Source organism: Thunnus maccoyii, chromosome 10 (assembly GCF_910596095.1).
Source record: "Thunnus maccoyii chromosome 10, fThuMac1.1, whole genome shotgun sequence".
Lineage (NCBI taxonomy): Eukaryota > Metazoa > Chordata > Actinopteri > Scombriformes > Scombridae > Thunnus > Thunnus maccoyii.
In genome coordinates this window covers 1,119,493-1,140,816 of record NC_056542.1, presented here as the reverse complement: position 1 = coordinate 1,140,816, position 21,324 = coordinate 1,119,493, and the positions used below count along the sequence as shown (strand labels likewise).

Here is a 21,324-nt window from a genome sequence, read left to right as displayed (position 1 = left end):
ACACACAGAATCTTCAGTTAAGAGTCCACCAACTGGAAACTAAATATACGCATCCAGGAAATATCCCTGTAAGAGACCATGTAGTCAAATACTGGACCCATAAACCTGTTTACAGTCCAGTAGTCTTGGAAGGCGCCTGAAAGAAAGTTTGACTCAAAATGCAACACAAACAACAAAGTAGATCAAACTCAGTTCCTCCTTTCATTAACTTCCATACACTGGAGTTGTTACATTAAATTTAAAAAGCAACATTTTGAAGATTTTGCTTGAACAAGATGTGAATTACCTGATAAATGCACTTCAGCTGTGAAGGTTGAGGATTTCCACTCCGACCATCAGAGGCCACAAAACGCTGCTCGACTCTCGCTGTTCTTCTTCTGTGGTTAAAACATCTGTGATGGTAGAAACACAGTCAGTAACTACTACAGTTGGATTTGTCTCTTATAAAAGGGATATTTTTTATACTTTTTTTAAAATACCTCATATTCAGTATGTATATAGAAATATTACCTTATCAGATGCAGGAGTGGTGGCATGCGGTGTTCCACAGGGATCAATCATAGGACCTCTACTTTTTTTAATGTATGTAAATCTGCAGTTGATTGTGAGTTCTTCTTGTATGCTGTTGATTAAACTTTGGTCCTCATGAGTTAAAAATGTGTTTTTTTAAAGAAATATTAAAATTCATTTCAGGTAAAGTTGAATCTATTTGATCAGTAGTGACCCAGAAACTAACCCACAGTGACCTACTCAGCTGGGTTACTTCACTCTAAAGTTAAACTTTTTAAACAGGAAGAAATAATTTCTGAAAAGTTGAGAGACATGTAAGGGCGAGCTTAAAGTATCTTCTTATTTTTATCAAAAGGCTTTATCATTCTTTTATTTTTATGTTTAGTTTTACTTTTAACTATTGTGTTACATTATATTTTATTCTTGATGTTATATTTAAGTCTTGCATTGCTCTATTTCAAGTTTTAATTCACTCATTGTTTTTACATTTTATCTCTGCCTGTTTATTCACATGTGACTGTATTTTATTGTGTTTTATGTGTTCGTTGTGAAGCGCTTTGTAATGCTGGTTTTGTGCTATACAAATAAACATTATTATCATTATTATTATTATTATTATTATTACTACAATTAGATTGAAGGAGCTCCCAATACTTTGTATTTTCAACCAACTGCAACTAAGTTTTTGAACTCCCGAATGACTGAAATGTCCGACCAGGACGGTGATTAATAATAATAAAGTCTAATTAGCTATCAAACTAAAGATCTCCGGTCACTTAGCATCAGTGAAAACAGCATCATTAGCATCAGAAAATAAGAAAGATTTTCTTATCGCTTGTTGGAAGATGTAAAGCTTTGATACAATTAAGATCCTCTTTCAGAATGTACAAAATATAAGATGAGAAGCTTACCTATAACTTCTTTATTACAATAAAATAACCATTCAGAGTTCAGCATTGAGCAGCAAATCATGTGTATAAATGGCGAAATGGCCAGAAACCAGAATAGTTACAGATGTCAGAGTGTCAACATTTTATCTAAATGTATAAAAATGTTCTTTTGGATCTAAATGGTTTCAGTGTGAAATTTTCAAAAACAGGCGTTATTTTTTTATTAAAGGAAATTAAAAAGTAGAGATGAGTCCATTAATTTAATGTTTTAAAATATGCATTAATTGTATCATGTGTAATACCTTAATAATTTACAACGTTAACAACTTTCAGTTAAGTTTGCTGCACAGCATCAATTGTTTATATGATCTTATAATTCTGGGCAGCAGGATCATTAATGCAAATAAGTTGCCTGAACTTTTTATGTCTAATATTTGTTTGTGTTACGTTCAGTATCTTTATTAGTAATACTTATTTTTTGTTCACATCTCCATGGATTAAAAAAAAAATGAGATGAGATGTTTTTAGCATTAGTTGCATTCAGCACATACTTGAAATTAGCGTGAGATAGGAATGGTGCAATGAGCCTTTAATTTACAACATGCAACAAATCACAACTTGTAGTTTAAACACACTTTTAAAAAAATGTAGAAAAACAACACAAGTCATGTGAGCTCTTTGTGATGTGACTTATAAGACTGTGGACATCTTTTCTTCTAAAATATAATAAAATCACTTCATTTCTCCACCCCACCAGCACAAACCTCTTCATGTTGGCCCGTTAGCTTGCAGCTAGCAGGCTAACGGGTCCCTTTATACACCATCGTTACAAGAAGGCACTTTGGAGGAAGCCTTAAATAATCAAAACTATCAGGGTGTCAGAATCCACTGGGCTCGTCCTGTTTAAAGGACCATACTGTTGTTTTTTTCATGTTTTAGCTCATCAAGCACCGTAACACCACAAACCACCTGAGAATCTCACCAAGTCCGGACGTTTCACTCACTCAGGAGTTTGTAAAATGTCTTACAGGAAGAACATTGAAAATACAAACAAGGTGGCCAATCATTATCAATTAATCATTAAAAGACACTTTAAAAAAAAACTACGTCAGGAGGCTGTAAAGTGTCAGAAACAGGAATTACCTCGACTGGGAAAGGTCTGAAATTACGAACGAAATGCTGCTCCGTCTTTGATTTTACAGTGTGTGTATTGATTTTAATAGAAAATAGTAAATCAGGTTTCTTAGTTAACAAGAAAGACCATTACAATGTAAGCTAGCTATTAATAGTTAGCCTCATTTGTAATAGATATTTCTACTTCTCGTGAGAAACAATATTACTCTTGTTTTGTTTTTTACTGCTTCAACTTGTTAAATTGTGAAGCACATTTGATATTTTGTCAATTTGTTCTTATAAATTACTTTGAACTATTTTTATACTGTATTTTTAGACACAATATTTGTTTTTTAATAATTCTAGAGCTGTTTTGCACATGCAGGCTTTCATCTGATATTCTCTTCTTCTGCATTGTTCAATAAAGTTTTGCAGACTTCCTGCTCAGTTTGTATTTTCAATCTTCCAAAACTAACTTTACGATCTCCTGACTGACTGAAACGTCCGACCGGGACGGTGATCCGTCGTATGAAGGTCCTGAATAAAGGCTATAAAACTAAAAGATCAATCACCAGCAAATCTCCCAGTGGACACAAAGCCTTATATTATACATCAGGTCACTTAGCATCAGTGAGAATAGAATCATTAGCATCAGAAAATACATACGTGCTCAAATAAATAATGTAAACAGTCTGGTTTTGTTTGGCCCGGAGCCAGAATGAAGATGATGTTAGCGGTTCAAGGGGTCAGTGTGCTTCAAACCAGGTTCTTGTTGGATTGTAAACAGTGTCTGAAACCTGCGAAGACCACAACTTTAGATACAACAGCAGGTTCTTCATCCTGCCTTCCAGTTTGGACATTCGGAACAATGTGTTCAGACAACACTTCATATGACCGAGTTATTCAAGCACACTGAACCCTTAACAGTTGCAGCAACTTTAAATCTCTTTCTGGAAATCGACACCTAAAAAGGGGTCAGACCGACAGATTCTGTTCAACAACAACAAAAAATTCATTCAGGGTCCGTGCAAAACTTCCAGGCAGCAATATACAACCCAGCTTTAGGTTCAAAAAGTAAAGGATGCACCAATAAAAAAAAAAAAATATCCAAAATCGATACCAACATTTGGACACTAGGCAGATTTTGATGGAAAAACATGGCATTTATATCAAAAGTTCAACAATATTGAAATAGAAAACCTTGAAACTAAATCAAAGCACGCTGACTAAATCTCAAATATCTCAATTATTTGTGTCCAGTGCTTCAAATCCTGATATTCGTTAACATCAGATGGGTTCATTTAAGTCGTCTGACATGGTATCGGCGTTTAAGAAGTTTTATCAGTGCATCTTTAATGGAAATAAAGCTTCAATATGTTAAACTGGTCCAGACTCAAAATAAAAATACAGTACAGTGAAGCAGCAAATACACAGCATGTGATCATCTTGGACCATCATGGAAAATTAAAAACAATATCAGAAAGTGAAATGCAGCAATATATTACTTTACATAACATAACAGCAGTTGAATTATTGTGACTACAACACCATGAAGACACCGACACACTGTGTGATTTTTTTACGGCTGTCAAAGACAAAAGTTGGCAATCGTGAGAGAAATGTGGAGAAATGTTTTGGTCATCAGTCCAAAACGGTTGTTCGAGATCGCACTGTGAGATACGTTCACTGACCGTCGCTGTTAATTTAGAGCTTTGTGTTAGAAATTTAAGACCAAATGGTACAAACCGCGATTCAGTCACACAGGTTTCTCAGCACAAACCTTCTGGGGAAGATACAAACGTTATTTTCTTACCTGTTATAAGGCAACATTTTTCTTGGGATAAAACCAACATTTAAATCCAGTATTTCCACAAACGGTGCCCAGATTTTCAGGAACAGAACTACAAACATGGCTCCACTGTTCTCCTCGTAGCTGTGCGCTACATCCACTCTGGAAATACTGGATTTAAACGTTGGTTTCACCACCGGATAAAAACGTTTTCATCCCCGGCGGACCGTAACCACCCAAGCAATCACGAAAACACCTTGGAAGATACGAACCACCGGATAACAAGTTCAAAAAAACAAACATTTGTATTTCTCCCCCAAAGGTTTGAGGTCACATATGTGGTCCACGATATGGGACCCAAATCAGGTCATGTCTAAATTAAATCCAGTCTAACCAGGTCCTAGAGGGGGCATTCATAGAATACACATCAGCCTCCCAGTAAACAAGCCTGTTGTTGTAAATATGGAGTCATGAAACCAAACCCTCTGGGTTAATGCGTGAGAAAATGGTGGATAAAGTTACGGCTGTTGCTGATATTTAACCTGCGGCTGCCTTACGGTAACGTTAGCTTGTTAGCAAGACAGCGTGACAACGTCAGCATTGTTTAGGATCAGGTTACATCATCTACGTTCAAATGAACTACGTGTTCTTTTGAAGTTCTGCCCTCTGGTCTCTTTTGGATTACGACTTCTAAAAAAATATTTCTTTAAAAATCATTTATGCACATTGGCTTCAGTTTTCCGTGGGTCCATTTCATTGTGGTGTGACACGCTTATTTTAGATCCATCTCACAGTGCGACTTGCAATGAACCTGTTAGCCGCTGCTATCACAGGGTGTGTAGGGGTCTCAAGGGATGCACCAGAAGTTAGATTATAATCTGTATTTAAATCCATTATAATTTCTCCAGTAAACATAACTTCTACATGGCCAGAGTCTGCATTCTTCATTAGATTTTAATCCACTTAGATATGAATCCTTCATTCTGTCGCTGTGCAGCTTTACATTACAGGAAATGTAAAGACACATTAAGTGCAAAATCTGAAGCGTCACACAAAGATTTTTGGCATCTGATCAACAGTAAGGCAGTTATCTGGAGATTAACATCACTGACTGAAAGCAGGGTTCAGTTTCACATCATCTAGAGATTTGTAACAGGAAATGGCAGGCAGAAGTTTCCCATTAAATCACAGACCGCACCAATTTTCATTAAGCTTCTGCCAGCAATCAGAATTAAACAAGTTTTAGTTTGACAAACATTTCTCAGAGGCAGAAATCATTTGACTGATTGAGTTAAACATCAATGAGCAGAGCCAAAGAAACAGTTTTTACAGAACTTTGCAAAGGTTTGATAACTGGAAAAAAGGAACGCTGGTCAAATATAAATATGAATGGCACTAATATTCATTAATCAACACGACGTTCATGGTGTTAAAAGGTCAGTAAGCTAGCTAACTTACTGACTGAAGGTTAGCATGGCTAGCTTGAATTTAGAGTTTGTCTCTACCTGATTGTTTCTCCCCTGACAAACTAGCATCCTCTGTCACATTTAATTTACCTCTAATATAAAGTGTTAGCTGCAGAAATAATTTCAACTAATTTAACTACAGAGTGAATTCCAGTGGTTTCAAGTTGTTTTACTTCATATAACCCTATTTTGTTAATGAGCTAACTAGCTAACTATCTTTGCTACCTAACTATCTTTAGGGAGTAAACAAGATTACATGACTGACCAGACACTTTTTTGGGGGGAACCAAGCAAAATGTGTCAGAATTAAAAAACTTACAAGTGCTGACAGTCGGCACGTCTGGTGATTCGTAATCTTGATCTGACTGTATTTTGTTCAAAGTTGTTTTACAGCAGCTTGAGAGAGTAAAGGGTAGAAACAACCCGTTTATATTTTTCAAAGAAATGCATTTGGTATCTTTACCAAATATCAAGTATCACATCTGCACTGTATATCAGAGAATTTTGGTTGGTAAGAACGATCGTGCTCAAGCTAACGTAGCTAACGTAGCTAACGAAATGTCCTTTTCCGGTTTGTGGCAGAAAACTTGAATTTCTCTCAAATGTTTCCGTCAGAAATGTTTGTAGAACTAAAAACTGTATTTTCACCGTTATCGACCGGTGTACTTCAAGAAGACTTCTGTTCAATGGCACAAATACTCTGAAAACTATGGAGCCGCGTCACAAGGTAGAAAAAACATTAATGTGGAAATCTGTGCACAACGATTAATAAACCGTGAGGCCAAAATCAGGATAAAAGGGCTGCGTTGGTTTGATCATTTTAAGGGTAGCATAACTTGTAAATAAATCTTACCTACTAAAAAAAAAGGACAGATTAATAATTAAAGTCAGAGAAATCGTGAGAATACTGCGACATGCAGGAGTACAGGCCAGGAGAGGTATTCTGGGATATATCTTGTGCTTTAACAGTGACGGTTTTGAATAACGGTTAACATGCTGTGACTTGTTTTCAGTCTTTAAGAGCAGCATTCAGGATATTTGCAGTATTTTCACCATTTTTCTGACACCAGTTATTAGTCTGTGCTTTCATATAGTCGGTATAAATGCTGAAATACAATACTTTCTTAAAAGAAATATAATTTCCTGCTTTCATTGTGAATGCTAGATGTATATTCCAGAAGTTTTACTTCATAATTGTCTTTAAACCTCAGTTTATTAATCTGTCCATACGTTTAAATAATCCACGTGTACATTTTATTAAACTGCGTGTCTACATGAGTACATTATTTTTGTGTAAATTAATTGCAAACACAACTTTATCTGCACATTTGTTTTACTGATTCATGCATACATGTAATTGAATATGTGTGTAAATTTTATTCATCTGTTCACACTTATATGAATCCGTGTGCAAGTTTTTTTTTAACTTGTATGTACGTTTAGTTTTAGTAATTTATTGTGTAATTTTTTTTTATCTGTACATATATTTATTAATACAGGCATATATTTTATTAATCCATGCATACACTTTATTAATCTGTGTGTATGTTTTATTATTCCATAACTACATTTTATTAATCCATGTGTATGTTTCATTAATATAAACATATTTTAATGCGTACTTATATTTTAAACCATAAGCATGGATTAATAAAACTACAGTTTTATTAATAAGCCATGCATATATTTTATCTAATCTGTGTATACTTTTTAAAATCTGTGTCGTTTATTAATCTGTGCATGCAGATTTCCACACCAGTACCTTTTTTATGGCCTTTAGACTCCTGACAGGCTCCATAGAATTATAAATATCTTTTTAGATAATTAATTTGAACACTGCTCTCTGTTTTGGCTTCATTTTAAAGTGTAACTGATGTGCTTTCTGAGTGCGGGATGGAAAGAAAAGCTCTGACTGAATTCATGTTCAAATGGTTATAACAGTTTGTTTTTAAAAAGCACCAGGGACAGTTATACGGGTCCTGTCTGTTAGAGGAACTGGACAGCATGTTGGAGTGAAACTGTAATAAATGCTGCCTTTGATACTGAAACCATGGCTGACATTAACAGCAAATTGATTTCCTGTGGAGAGTTAATGTGATGCATCATGGGAGTTACTGCCCCACCCAGAGAAAGGAACATTCAGTTCATGTTACGAAAAGGAAAATGGTCATTTTGCCATTAATATAACAAATCAATGGCACATTCTTTCTAACATTTGTCTGGAGTTATTTTTCTTATTGTCAACAAATCTCCTGCAGAGTCAAACTAACAATGTTTTATTCTTTCTCTACTCTGTCTGTGGCTTTCAGCTCCTGGTTCCTACTGAAGACTTTTAAAAATAGCCCACAAATATAGAGTTTGATGTTTAAAAAAAGGTTCAGTAAATTCCTAAAATATGTGGCCATTGTAGGAGGAAATAGTTAATTTGTTGGGGACTATTTTTAGCGGTGGATGAATCCACTTTCGGTGCTGTGAGTATTTCTGGCAGCAGGAAAGTATGTGTGGGATTGAGCCAAAAATGTGACTCATGACGTGTTTTTTTCATAGTTTTTGGACAACAACAGAGGAATAAGAATATCAGGCTTTAGATACACACACAATACTTGTTAGTAGATCAGCTCACTGTTGATTTGGATCCAAACATGAGATTAGTTGACAAGAAGATAAATGTAGAAAATCACCAGACATAAATTACAGAAAGTTGCAGCACTTTTTTGCAAGTGGATTTGTTTGTTTGCATGTTTTGCATGCTAACGTTTTAACTTCCATACAAATTCTAAGCATGCATAGCCCCTGAGTATTATTTTTGTAGCATGCTAACAAAGTCATTAGCATGCAAGTCATTTTCTGTGACATATTCGCTTGTTAATGTTTGTTAGCACACTGGAATAGTCTGTGCATGCTAGCATATTTGCACACTAATAATTTAGCGTGCTAGCAAAAAACTTTAGCATGGCAGGCTAACAGGGCTATACTGTGCATTGTTTCCTCGCTGGACATTTTTAGAAAAGTGATTAAAAGAGTTTAATACGTCTGTGGTCCAGAGTGCTTTTACTGATCTAGTGGAATTTTTTAAAAGTAGAGTAAAAAACAGCTGGAATGGATGGGAAATCTTATAATGAATCAAGCAAATTAAGCTAGATGCTGTAAACCACTGAGGAACTGCAATGACAAGGCGACTCAGAGACAGCGTGGCTGCACTCAGACCAGTTTCACCTGCAAGATTTCAGGTTGGTTCACTTTATGGCACGAAACAGGAAGAGGGCGCTTTTCTACATCTGATGGTGGAATGGTGGAAAAAAACCGACATATTGTTCCTTTTTAGGGTCAGGAAGCAGCAGGAATTATGGGAAATGTAGTCTCGACAACTAAACCAGGCGACTGATTGTTTGCACTGCGGCGTCATTGGTTGATAATGATTCTACCAGGATAGAAATACTAATGTGTTACTGACACACTGATGGTTAAAATGTGACACTGAGCACCTTTAACATGAACATGTGACTTCAGAGGTTTGACAGGATTCAATGAGACATTAAAAAAAAAAAAAAATGAGAGTTGGGAATCTGAGTAATACTGTAAGTGCTGTCCTTTGTGTTTCAGATTGTTGGAAAGGACAGCTGGTCCTGGATCAGCACTTCCATTACCTCTGCAGAGTGAATTATAATCCAATCACGTAAATTATCCAGGTGGTCGCTAGGCAGAAAATTAACCAGGAAACAGCAAACCACCAACACAGCCATCTGGTTCCTTTCATGACGGGTCGCTGTTTACACTGCTGCACCTGGAGGGACGGTGACAGAGAGAGGAAATGAAGAACGGGAGGAAGGAGGAAACGTTATTCTCTCTCTCTGCAGCAGTAAAAAAAAATCATTTCTGTCATGTGAATCTGACTCACATGTCTGATAATCTCTTGGATGAAACAGACAGTTGGTTCACTGTTGGAGAAACGTCGGTGTAATTCCCCTTTAACGGCTGATTAGCAGTTAGCATTGATAGCATTCCTCACTGAGACTGACTTTCACTGCGTCTCTGTTGGACTTTAGACATGTTATTTATCCCACTGAACACCTGCGATCCAATACAACAGCTCGGCCATCACCCACTACGACCTCAATAATTAACATAAAGTAGATTTATCACCTTTCTGATGACGTCAACAAAAACTGAAACTGTAGAAGCTTCATAAATGTAGAATTCATGGCAGAGCTGTTGTGTTGGATGACATTAGATGTTCCTAATAAAGTGCTCAGGGAGTGTGTTTACATATATATAACAGGAGACATGCAGCTGATAATCAGGTTCGTCTAATTGCCTGCCAGATATTAATCTGATTACTTTCAGCACAGAGTCTGAGCTCTGCACCAGTGGTTTTATTACTTTATCCTGATTATTATAACGTCTTTAAAACATCTTCTGACATTTCTTTGTTGTGTTGTGCTGCTGAAAAATCAAACATATGTTTCCATCCATCTGTTATTTGCATTCTCAATGTGACCATATAAGAAAAAAAACAAAAAACTTTGAGTGGAAATGCTGAAAATTTGAAAAAAAAGTTTAAATATCTGGAGGGAAATTGCACACACTATTATCACGTTTGAACACAGTTACGTGTAATCATGTTTAACTTCGTGTCTTCGTCTCTGAGTGGAACGAAGGCTGAAGCTGCAGATAAAGTGAGTGGATGCAGAACGTATGAAAAACCCGTCAGCAGCTGCAGGTTTCAGGTTTTAATTACTTCTGAGGATGATGAAATGCTTTGTAGCTTCCATGACAGCTGGTTTTATATCGTCGTTATATTAATAACCTCCGTCACAGACACCGAGCTCGTCTGCACACGTGATGAAGAGATCTTTATCTTCTTCCTCTTTGTCAGAGTGAAATTGCAAAAAATTTCCTCGACAATCTTTGATGAAGTATTTCCTGTCTGAAGGGTAACAGCAGCTGAGTGGATAAATGATGACATCATGAATCATGTGACTGAAGAGCTGAAAACATCCGACGTGTGTGGAGCGATGATGAGGAGACTGTAACCTTCCTCACATCGATACATGAAACTAACAGAAACGTCATATTTCCATCATGTTTTCCATCGTTTGACTCTTTTAAATGACGTCATCTCGTTGTTTCCTCTTCTTCTACGACGGTTTAACGGCACTGACTGCAGAATTAGCGCCAGCTGCTGTTTATCTTGATGAACCGTCTTCATATAACAGCAGAGGATTATATATATATATAAAGCATTTATTTTCTTTTGATGATTTTCTAATAAATCGGTTAAAATTTGCGCTACATTTGGAAGGAAACCTGATGAACGTTTGTTTAACGTTCTGCAGCAACAGTCAAAAGTTTCACTGGTTCATTAGACTGATGCTGTACGTCATGAATGTAACGCTGTTAACAAAACATTAAATAAAAAGAGCAGATGCAGGACTGAACGTACCGGTCTGATGAGAGCCACAGGAAACACTGTAAGACGTCCACAAACTAACGGCCATCAGGAACGTCGCGATGAAGCCAAACACCTGAAAACAACACAGCAGACGATTAAAAACCTTTTAAAAGACTCAGACTTATTATTTCCGCTCGCTGAAGACGAGGAAGTGATGAAGGCCTGATGTGGAGATATGAGGGGTTTGTAGGAACAAATTCCTCAGACGAACAATGTAATCAGTAAAATAGCTGATGTGACATCATCAGGCCGACTTCCTGTTTAATTAGACGCAGGACAGACGGCCAGACACAGACGGAGGTCTCACTCTGCCTGAAATCTGACGAATGAGACTTTAGTGTTTATTTAAAGCAGCTTTTATCAATATTTCTCTCCTCCTCAGTCTGATGTGTCAGTGTTTAATGTGTTGGTGACGAACACGTCGTTTTCCACTGAACACTAGCTGCTAACAGTTAGCTGTAGACTAGCTGGTGAACATAGTGGAACATTTAGCAGCTCCAGGCTACATTAGCCGGTACTACCGTAGCACTCCACAAACTCTGGGTGCATTGTGGGTAATGTAGGCATCAGGAAGAAGAACGTGTGGAGTAAAAAAGATGATATATCTGACTGATGATGTCTTTTTATAAATCATAATAAAGTTTATTTTTATAACACTCATCAACCAGCATTTGCACAGTGCAGAGTCTGTTCGGGCTGCAACTGACGATCACTGTCATAATCCATTCATCTGCAGATTATTTCCTTGATTAATCGATAAATATTTTGGTCGATAAAACATCAGATAAACATCTGACACATAGTCCAAAACCCAAAAATATTCAATTAACCATAATTTAAGACGAAGAAAAAGCACCAAACTCTCACATTTAAGAAACTGGAACAATCTAATTGTTGGTGTTTTTGTTTAAAAAATGACAAACAATTATTCAATTATCCAAAGAGTTGCTGACTGATCTTCTCTCAGTCGACTTAGAATAAGAGATCAATAAAACAATAACACATAACTTCAACATATCTTTTAGTAATAAAGTTAAATTTGAATTTGAGTTGGTTAAAGGTGATGTTACAGGTGTGTGTGTGTGTGTGTGTGTGTGTGTGTGTGTGTGTGTACGTACCGATCCGGCCACCAGTGCCGACACTCCGCCGCTCTTCACCGCGGCCACGATGGAGGCGATGAAGATGAGGACGGTCCCGACGGCGTAATGAAAGAACTCCTGAAAACAGCAGAAAAAAAAGATTTAAACTCGTTATATTATCTAGAAAAGACGAGCTGCAACAATAATCAATGAACTGATTAACTGATAGATGCTGATTCATTTCCTGTTGATGAAACGATAGATTCATTAACATTATTAGCATCATACATCTGCAATAAGCTGATATCAGGACGATATATCGGTCTGGTTCTAATGTTACATCAAGAAAATGTACAAAGTCTCACATTTGAGAACTTTGAACCATCAAATATTTGCTATTTTTACTGAAAATAAGTGAAGTTATTAATTAATTATCAAACTAATCATTGCAGCTTGAACTTGATTAAATATAAATGTTATTCCGACAGTATTCAAACATTATATTTAATCATCAATCAGCTGCAAACAGATCAAAGTCATTTTTAAGCTGAAATATTTAGTTCAGATCAATTCATTACAGTAAAAAAGTCATAAACAGGAAGTTTTATATCACTGTGATGAAACATCTTGTTTACTAATCAGTCAGGAAGTTATATATGAAAAACTGATGTAACACGACCTTCAACAACATTTCATGTATATGTGTGTGTTTTAATAAAGTGATGAATTATAAAGAATCTTCCTCTTCTGCAGCTTTAACACAACTAAACTATTTTAATTTGAAAAGCTGTTAATAAAGTGAGAAGAAGAAGGAAGTGGAAGAGTTTCCTTCAGTCTGACACGCGTGAAGTGAAGCGTTGCTGTGAGTTCCTGTCAAGATGTCAGTCAGAGAACATGTCAAGGTGTCAGTCAGACGTGTGTAGAACATGTCATGGTAACCGTCAGACGTGTGTAGAACATGTCATGGTGTCAGTCAGATGTGTGTAGAACATGTCAAGGTGTCAGTCAGACGTGTGTAGAACATGTCATGGTAACCGTCAGATGTGTGTAGAACATGTCATGGTGTCAGTCAGACGTGTGTAGAACATGTCATGGTAACCGTCAGACGTGTGTAGAACATGTCATGGTGTCAGTCAGACGTGTGTAGAACATGTCATGGTGACCGTCAGACGTGTGTAGAACATGTCATGGTGTCAGTCAGACGTGTGTAGAACATGTCATGGTAACCGTCAGACGTGTGTAGAACATGTCATGGTGTCAGTCAGATGTGTGTAGAACATGTCAAGGTGTCAGTCAGATGTGTGTAGAACATGTCATGGTGACCGTCAGACGTGTGTAGAACATGTCATGGTAACAGTCAGACGTGTGTAGAACATGTCATGGTGTCAGTCAGACGTGTGTAGAACATGTCATGGTAACAGTCAGACGTGTGTAGAACATGTCAAGGTGTCAGTCAGACGTGTGTAGAACATGTCATGGTGTCAGTCAGAGAACATGTCATGGTGTCAGTCAGACGTGTGTAGAACATGTCAAGGTGTCAGTCAGACGTGTGTAGAACATGTCAAGGTGTCAGTCAGACGTGTGTAGAACATGTCATGGTGTCAGTCAGACGTGTGTAGAACATGTCATGGTGTCAGTCAGACATGTGTAGAACATGTCATGGTGTCAGTCAGACGTGTGTAGAACATGTCATCGTGTCAGTCAGACGTGTGTAGAACATGTCAAGGTGTCAGTCAGACGTGTGTAGAACATGTCACGGTAACCGTCAGACGTGTGTAGAACATGTCATGGTGACCGTCAGATGTGTGTAGAACATGTCAAGGTGTCAGTCAGACGTGTGTAGAACATGTCAAGGTGTCAGTCAGACGTGTGTAGAACATGTCATGGTAACCGTCAGACGTGTGTAGAACATGTCACGGTAACCGTCAGACGTGTGTAGAACATGTCACGGTAACCGTCAGACGTGTGTAGAACATGTCATGGTGACCGTCAGATGTGTGTAGAACATGTCAAGGTGTCAGTCAGACGTGTGTAGAACATGTCATGGTAACCGTCAGACGTGTGTAGAACATGTCAAGGTGTCAGTCAGACGTGTGTAGAACATGTCATGGTAACCGTCAGACGTGTGTAGAACATGTCATGGTAACCGTCAGACGTGTGTAGAACATGTCATGGTAACCGTCAGACATGTGTAGAACATGTCATGGTAACCGTCAGACGTGTGTAGAACATGTCATGGTAACCGTCAGACGTGTGTAGAACATGTCATGGTAACCGTCAGACGTGTGTAGAACATGTCATGGTAACCGTCAGACATGTGTAGAACATGTCAAGGTGTCAGTCAGACGTGTGTAGAACATGTCATGGTAACCGTCAGACGTGTGTAGAACATGTCATGGTAACCGTCATGGTAACCGTCAGACGTGTGTAGAACATGTCATGGTAACCGTCAGACGTGTGTAGACTGTCGATGACGCTGCTGCAGGGAGGAAGCGGCGTCCTGCTGCTCACCGTCAGCGGCCAGTTGATGCAGGGCATCCTCCCCTGCAGCCTGAACAGGTGCATGAGGAAGAAGATGAGGAGGGCGATGAGGAACCACAGCGTCACCACCTCGAAGTACTGGAAGGCCGCCCAGCTGGTCCAACCGCGAGCACAGTGGACGCACAGGAAGGCGATGAGGAGGGCGAGCTGGGAGGAAGAACAATCTAGATTATTATTATTATTATTATTATCATCAATAAATCTCATGAACAGAAAACCAACAACGTGTTCGTCTGTCTCTCAATACTTTCCCTCCTTGTCTACTCTAGAGATCATTGGTTCCTACACACACAGATTTTCATTATTGATTAATCTGTCAATTATTGTCTCAATTAATAAATTAGTTGTTTGGTCCAGAAAACAGTGAAAATGTTGATCATTGTTTCCCAGAGAGACTAAAGAAATCAGAAAATATTCACATTTGAGAAGCTGGAATCAGAGAATTTGGACTTTTTCTTCTTAAAAAACGATTAATCAATTAACAAAACAGTTGGTTATTGATTTTGTGTCGACTCATCATCGCAGCTCTAGAAAAGTAAAACCTGCTGACTGCACAGAGCATTTGTTGGGGACTATTTTCAGCGGCGGATGAATCCACGTTTGGTGCTCTAGTGAATATTTCTGGCAGCAGAATCTAATCCGATTATTACTCATCAATCAGTCTCGCTTATTGATTTGTAATATTTCCTGCGGTGATCTAATGACAGCAGCTAAAACATTTGTCTCCCTGATGAAAGCTGAAGTTTGGACTTTCATCGTTTACATCATGTTTCATAAATCTGCTGCGGTGAATATGAACGTTATTGATGTTCCAGCGAGCTGTTTGAACTCTGATGCTGCTGATATGAAATCTACTAAACTCAGCTTCAGCCTGTTGGACCAGAACATGTTTCTACTTCACAAAAAACACCAACAGAGATGACGTGTTGATGTCAGTCCATCATAAATGAAGCTGCTGCTGTTTATCGAGTCATCTGCGAGGTAAAATAAACTCTTTTAGTCTTCACTTTCTGATGTGAAACATGAGCTCAGATACAGTCAACACTGCTAGAAGTGCACTGGTTTATTCTTAGATCCATTAAAGGAAATAAATTAGACATTAGTGTTTCCACTGCTGCAATTAAAAACCCTGAAAGACTGACTCATGGTTGAGCTGCTGATGGTCTGATACGAGCAGAGATGTTTTATAGACAAAACCATTGATCCAGGAGATAATCAAAGATTAATGAACTTGTTAAAGGAATAGTTCAACATTTTAGGTGATAAAGTGTTGTTGGCCACTAGTTGCTCTAAGCAGCTCAAACAGGAAGCTTCAGGTCTGAACAGTGAAGCCAAAGTGGAAGTGACTTCAACCTGCATTCTCTCTACTGGCCAGCAGGAGGCGACTCCACTGCAAGAAGAGGTCTGATTGTATGGACGTCTATGAGAAAATGACCCCCAGTGAACACTTTCCTAATGAGTTTATGGTTTAAATCACTAGTTTCAGTGCAGCATGATGATCATTTTGTAAATTATGGCCCCATATAGAGTAAAACAGACGATAAAGCAGGTTATGCTATGGGGCGTGGCTACCTTGTGATTGACAAGTCGCTACCACGGTGACAACGTTGGTTACGTAACGTAACCATGACGTAGATTCACAGAGTATAGCGTATAGTGATAAAAGACCGTCTACGGAGTCAGCTGCTCAGTTTTTAATGGTAAGTTTATTTTGTTTTTCGCAAGTGAAAATTAGCATTAGCATTAAGTTAACCATGGACTTTAAATGCACCGTGCTAACCCAGCTAGAGTCAGCTCCGCCCTCTCGTCCAAATATGGTCACTTCTGGCTCCAAAAGTCAAAGATGGCGGCGGTCAAACCTCCAAACTCGCGGCTTCGGGTGGCGGTCCACAAACCAACAGGTGACGTCACGGCGACTACGTCCATATTTGTCTTACAGCCTACGGTACGTCCTCATGACTCAAAATGATTAATTATCATAATAGTTGGTGATTAATATAATAGTTGCTAACTGATCGATTGACCGTTGCAGCTCTACATGGAAGTAAACAAAGCAGGATTTAAAAAACTTTGTTAAATCAGCAATAGTTTAACAAGGAAGGAAATATTCAACACTTTGATTGTGTTTAGTGACAATAAACACTGAACGCTACAGGCAGCTGCAGTCACATATATAATATACCTCATTATACTCAAATATCTGCCTATTAATACATCATCAGTGAACATGAACACAGTGATGAACTTTAAAGTTCATTGAAACTCAAAGTAAAATAGTGATAAAGTGTTTATCAGTGTTGCAGATGAACTTTCACACTCTATTATTCACCTGGAATATTTTATTATTTCCTAAATATGATCTTGTTTTAATGTAATAAAAACATGCATTACTTGTTAATAACAACTCTTACGTCATGTTAATAGTGTTTTTTTCACTCTGTTCAACTAAATAAAGTCAGATTAATCATATTTATCAGCTGTTTTACTCTCCTACAGATCGAAGCAGCGGGATTTCTGTCAGATGATCAAACAGGTTAATTATTAAAACTATAGTTCATTTTAACGTCAGACTGAAACCAGGTGGTTTCAGGTGAGCTGCGTGTGTCGGTGTGATCCGTCCCGGTGAGTGATGTGCGGGGCTGGACCGACTCACCATCTGTCCCGCCTTGAGCAGCCCCGGCATGGTGCGGGTGTATCCCGGGTTGAGGCCGCCGTCGGAGCCCACAGCCCGGCTGCTGGTGGTGGTGATGACGGTGTGCGACATGCTGCCGGAGGTTAAACGCTGGATTAATGTTTGAACAAGTTAGAAACTGCAGCAGAGATTTTCCGTCGACTGACTACGTTACAGCACCGCACGGCCGCGTGAACGCCCCTGTCACTTCCGCTGAAAGACTTCACAATAAAAGCCCTGCTGAGCAGCGTCGAATAAAAAAAGATCTTTTTCTTTTTTTAAAATCTAAAACGTCATCATTAAATACTAAATTATGGTCCATGTTAGCATAAAGCTAAGTCAAAACTTTGAGGATAAAGTTTTTGACTCTTTTTACCTCATTATTTAAACTTTTTACGTAAAAATTAATAATAATTACCTCATAATTTTTATTTTTTACCTCATAATTTTGACTTTTTAATCTCATAATTTTGATTTATGTCAATATTTAGACTTTTTCTTAAAATTTTCTGTTTTTCTCATAATTTAGATTTTTTTACCTCATTATTTTGACTTTTTACATTATTGTTTAGATTTTTTTAACCTCATTATTTTTTTTTTTGACTTTTTACATCATTATTTTGATTTTTTTTACCTCATAATTTTGATGCATTATATCAATATTTTGAATTTTCTCATAATTTTGTGTTTTTATCTCATAATTTCTTTTTAGCTCAACATTTTGATTCAATAAGTCCAAATATAGACTTTTCTTCTCATAATTTCTCATATTTTAAATAGTTTTTTGACATTTTATTACATCATTGACTCAGTAATTCAAATTATTGACACACCATCAGCATTTTTTATCACAGACCTTTTTATTGTTTTATTTTACTGGCGGAGACGAGCCTCCATAATCTCACATCATGTTTTCAAACCTACAAATAAAAAACTGCACAGATATTTTTCTTATTTTTTTCACGTTTTCTGGACTTTGTTTTGAAGTGAACATCCTGTATCTCCAAGTCTGGCTGTGGTTCAGAGTTTCACAGCTGACTAGTGTGTGTGTGTGTGTGTGTGTGTGTGTGAGTGTGTGTGTGTGTGTGTGTGTGTGTGTGTGTGTGTGTGTGTGTGTGTGTGTGCAGGAGGTGTGGTCTCTGTCAGGAAACACTGCAGCAGCTGCAGCAGCAGCAGCAGTGCTGAGTCTGAAAGCTTCCAGAGAGCGACAGCGACGTTGAGCATTGTTGGTATTGTCCTCAGTGATGCTACACAGAGCTGCTGTCAGAGAGATTCTCTTCACATGAACACACTGAACACACAGGACAGACTGTTCCAGCAGAGACGCAGCATAAAAGCAGCCTGACAAAAAAAAAATCTCAGCTCACGGTCCAGTGACTTTGTGTTTTCAGAGCTTTCCACCACATCTCATGGCCTTCCTCAGTTGTCATGGAGATGGTTTGGATGTTATCATATTTATATTAAAAGCTTAAGAGAGTCAAAGTTTTATTTTGCAGAGGTTTGTATAAATGATGATATGATTAAGTTACAATAACTACATTTCTGGCTCGATCATACACTAAATGGCCTAAAGTATGTGGACACCCAAACATTTGACTCCGACATGTGATTGCTGAATGCTAAACATAAATAACTCCAACTTGTCTCTGAGAGAAATCTATGATCTAATGTGATTTAAGAAGGATGAAGGAGACTCAACAAGTCATCAGCTTCCTGCTGAACATCTGGAGATTCAAACAGACCTGTCTGATCAGTTTGTAGCCATGACAGCAGCAGGGACGATGTTTCTCTCTGTTCGTCCAGACTGAAATATCTCAACAGCTGTCGGATGGATCATCATGAGATTTGGTTCAGATACTCATGGTCCCCAGAGGATGAATCCTACTAACTTTATTGATCCTCTAATTTTTCCTCCAGCGCCACCATCTGGTCACTGTGAGCATGTTAGCACCGAGCCTCCAGGATCAGCGCCGGGATGTGAAGCCAGTTTGACATAGTGGCCAAACGCTGTAATTAATTACAGCTTCCTGTCACGTGATGCACACAGGCCCAAAAAGCATTTTCACCACTTACACAATCACTGGAAAAGGAGCAGCTGTAAAACGGTGAATTAATGTTTTTGAATGAAATGACTTCTGTCCAATAATAACATTTAGAAAGTCTAAAAGAGCCGCAAGATCAAATTATTTGATCTCATTCAAGTGAAGGAGGAGCCAACAGGAAGTCAGCCGACTCGGCCAGCAGAAGTCTCTACTGAGCATGCTCTGTAGGCCCAACAATCAGGAAGCATGAGGACGCCCCCCGGACACCTGGCGGGCTGTTTGGCTTCATGCACCACTGAGCGACTTTCATAGGAATGAACAGGCGCCATTTTTTAATGCGGCATCCAGCTCTGCTTAATACATCATGCATGTTTAGCTGACCTGCTGCACACCGACTGACAGAGTCTACGCTACGCTAGCTTAGCATTTAATTGGAACTGATTATTTGGTATTTTATCAATAATTACTGCCATAACTGTCTCATTTTATCCAGGAACAATCCTTGGAAATAATTAAGAAAGTGTTATCCACTGTCAATGTGAGCATGTTAGCATTTAGCTCAAGTGTGCAGCCTCTTAGCGCAGCCTCGCTGAGATGCTAGCATAGCCGAAAACATAAACCTCTCTGTCCAGACGTCAAGAAGACAACGTACTTGGTTGTTAGTCCAGATCTGATCTAACCTGACGCACCAGATAGTTTGTTACACAGAACCATCTTTACCCTGCGAGGCAGCGAGAGTCCTCACAGGACGCTAGTTCAGACCTTGATTCATTCTCCGGCTAACTGCTAGCTGCTAGTAACTGTTGATTCACTCATCATCGTCCCAGCATGCAAAGTGCTCCTGGCTGCTCAAACCATGAACATATTGAACTGGATACTGGACTCAAACATGGCGCCCTGATCATTCTTATGACAGTTGCTAAGTGACACATTGAGCCAAAAAAAACAGATTCCAGCTGTAAAGAAATGAGCCAGATGTTGCTCACGTTTCTTGATTGTTGGGCCCACGGAGCATGCTCAGTAGAGACTTCCTGTTCCATTTACTGTTTTACAGCCACTCCAGTGATTGTTTGTGGGGAAAAATGCTCATATGATGGACAGGAAGTTTAACTTACACTGTTTGGCCAGTATGCCAAACTGGTTTTTCATGTCCCAGTGCTGATACTGGGGCTTTAGCTCATGCTTGCAGCCTTGTAGTCGGTCATATGGAAGTCGGATTACGTTCCCACTACACACGTACTAACACCACTTCCTCTAAAGGCTCTGCGCTGCTGTTTTGATGCAACTGCTGTGTTCAGATCTGCCCCAAACAGTCGCAGCGAGCAGAAAAACCACCAGCATCTCTGTGGTTGAGAGAAGGTCAGCGTTATCAGACGTCTTCATATCTCTCTGGAAGGTTTTTGAACACGTCTGGGGGGTTTTTTTTTGCTCATATTTACTGATTAAATCCTATCGGAGCATCTGTTGGTTCCTCTGAAATACAGTGAGTCATCATGCTACATCATGCATGCTGAATATTTGGCCTAAAAACTCTCATTAATAATTCAACCTGCAGCCTCAGAAACACTAAACCTCGAGGAGGAGAAGCAGCAAAAACACAGAATCCCTTAAAAAGAAGAAAAATCATTGTTTGATAAGTGATTAACTGATCAATCAGATTCTCTTCTTTCTTCAGTTTCATTATAAACTGAATATTTGGGGGGTTTTTTGGGGCTGGATTTGTCTTCTTAAAGGTCTCATATAGTTGTTGAACAATAAACAAGTGAAAGTT

The 21,324-nt window shown here is 38.4% G+C and overlaps 2 protein-coding genes across 2 annotated transcripts in view; both read right to left on the bottom strand.

Annotated features, from left to right (window-relative positions):
* The window catches only part of nek11 (NIMA-related kinase 11), a 92,167-nt gene extending 83,787 nt beyond the window's left edge, over window positions 1–8,380 (bottom strand). Inside the window, exon 1 of the mRNA XM_042423580.1 lies at window positions 287–8,380. The gene's annotated coding sequence lies outside the window, so the exon portion shown is untranslated. The remainder of the gene's footprint in view (window positions 1–286) is intronic.
* Window positions 8,379–17,754, bottom strand: cmtm7 (CKLF-like MARVEL transmembrane domain containing 7). The gene is made up of 5 exons (XM_042423165.1): window positions 17,494–17,754; window positions 14,811–14,987; window positions 12,339–12,437; window positions 11,212–11,293; window positions 8,379–9,552 (listed from the first exon to the last, which is right to left on the bottom strand). The coding sequence occupies exons 1-5, from the start codon at window positions 17,602–17,604 to the stop codon at window positions 9,539–9,541; spliced, it is 483 nt and encodes a 160-aa protein (XP_042279099.1). The 5' UTR covers window positions 17,605–17,754; the 3' UTR covers window positions 8,379–9,538.
* Window positions 17,755–21,324: the final 3,570 nt, after the last annotated feature.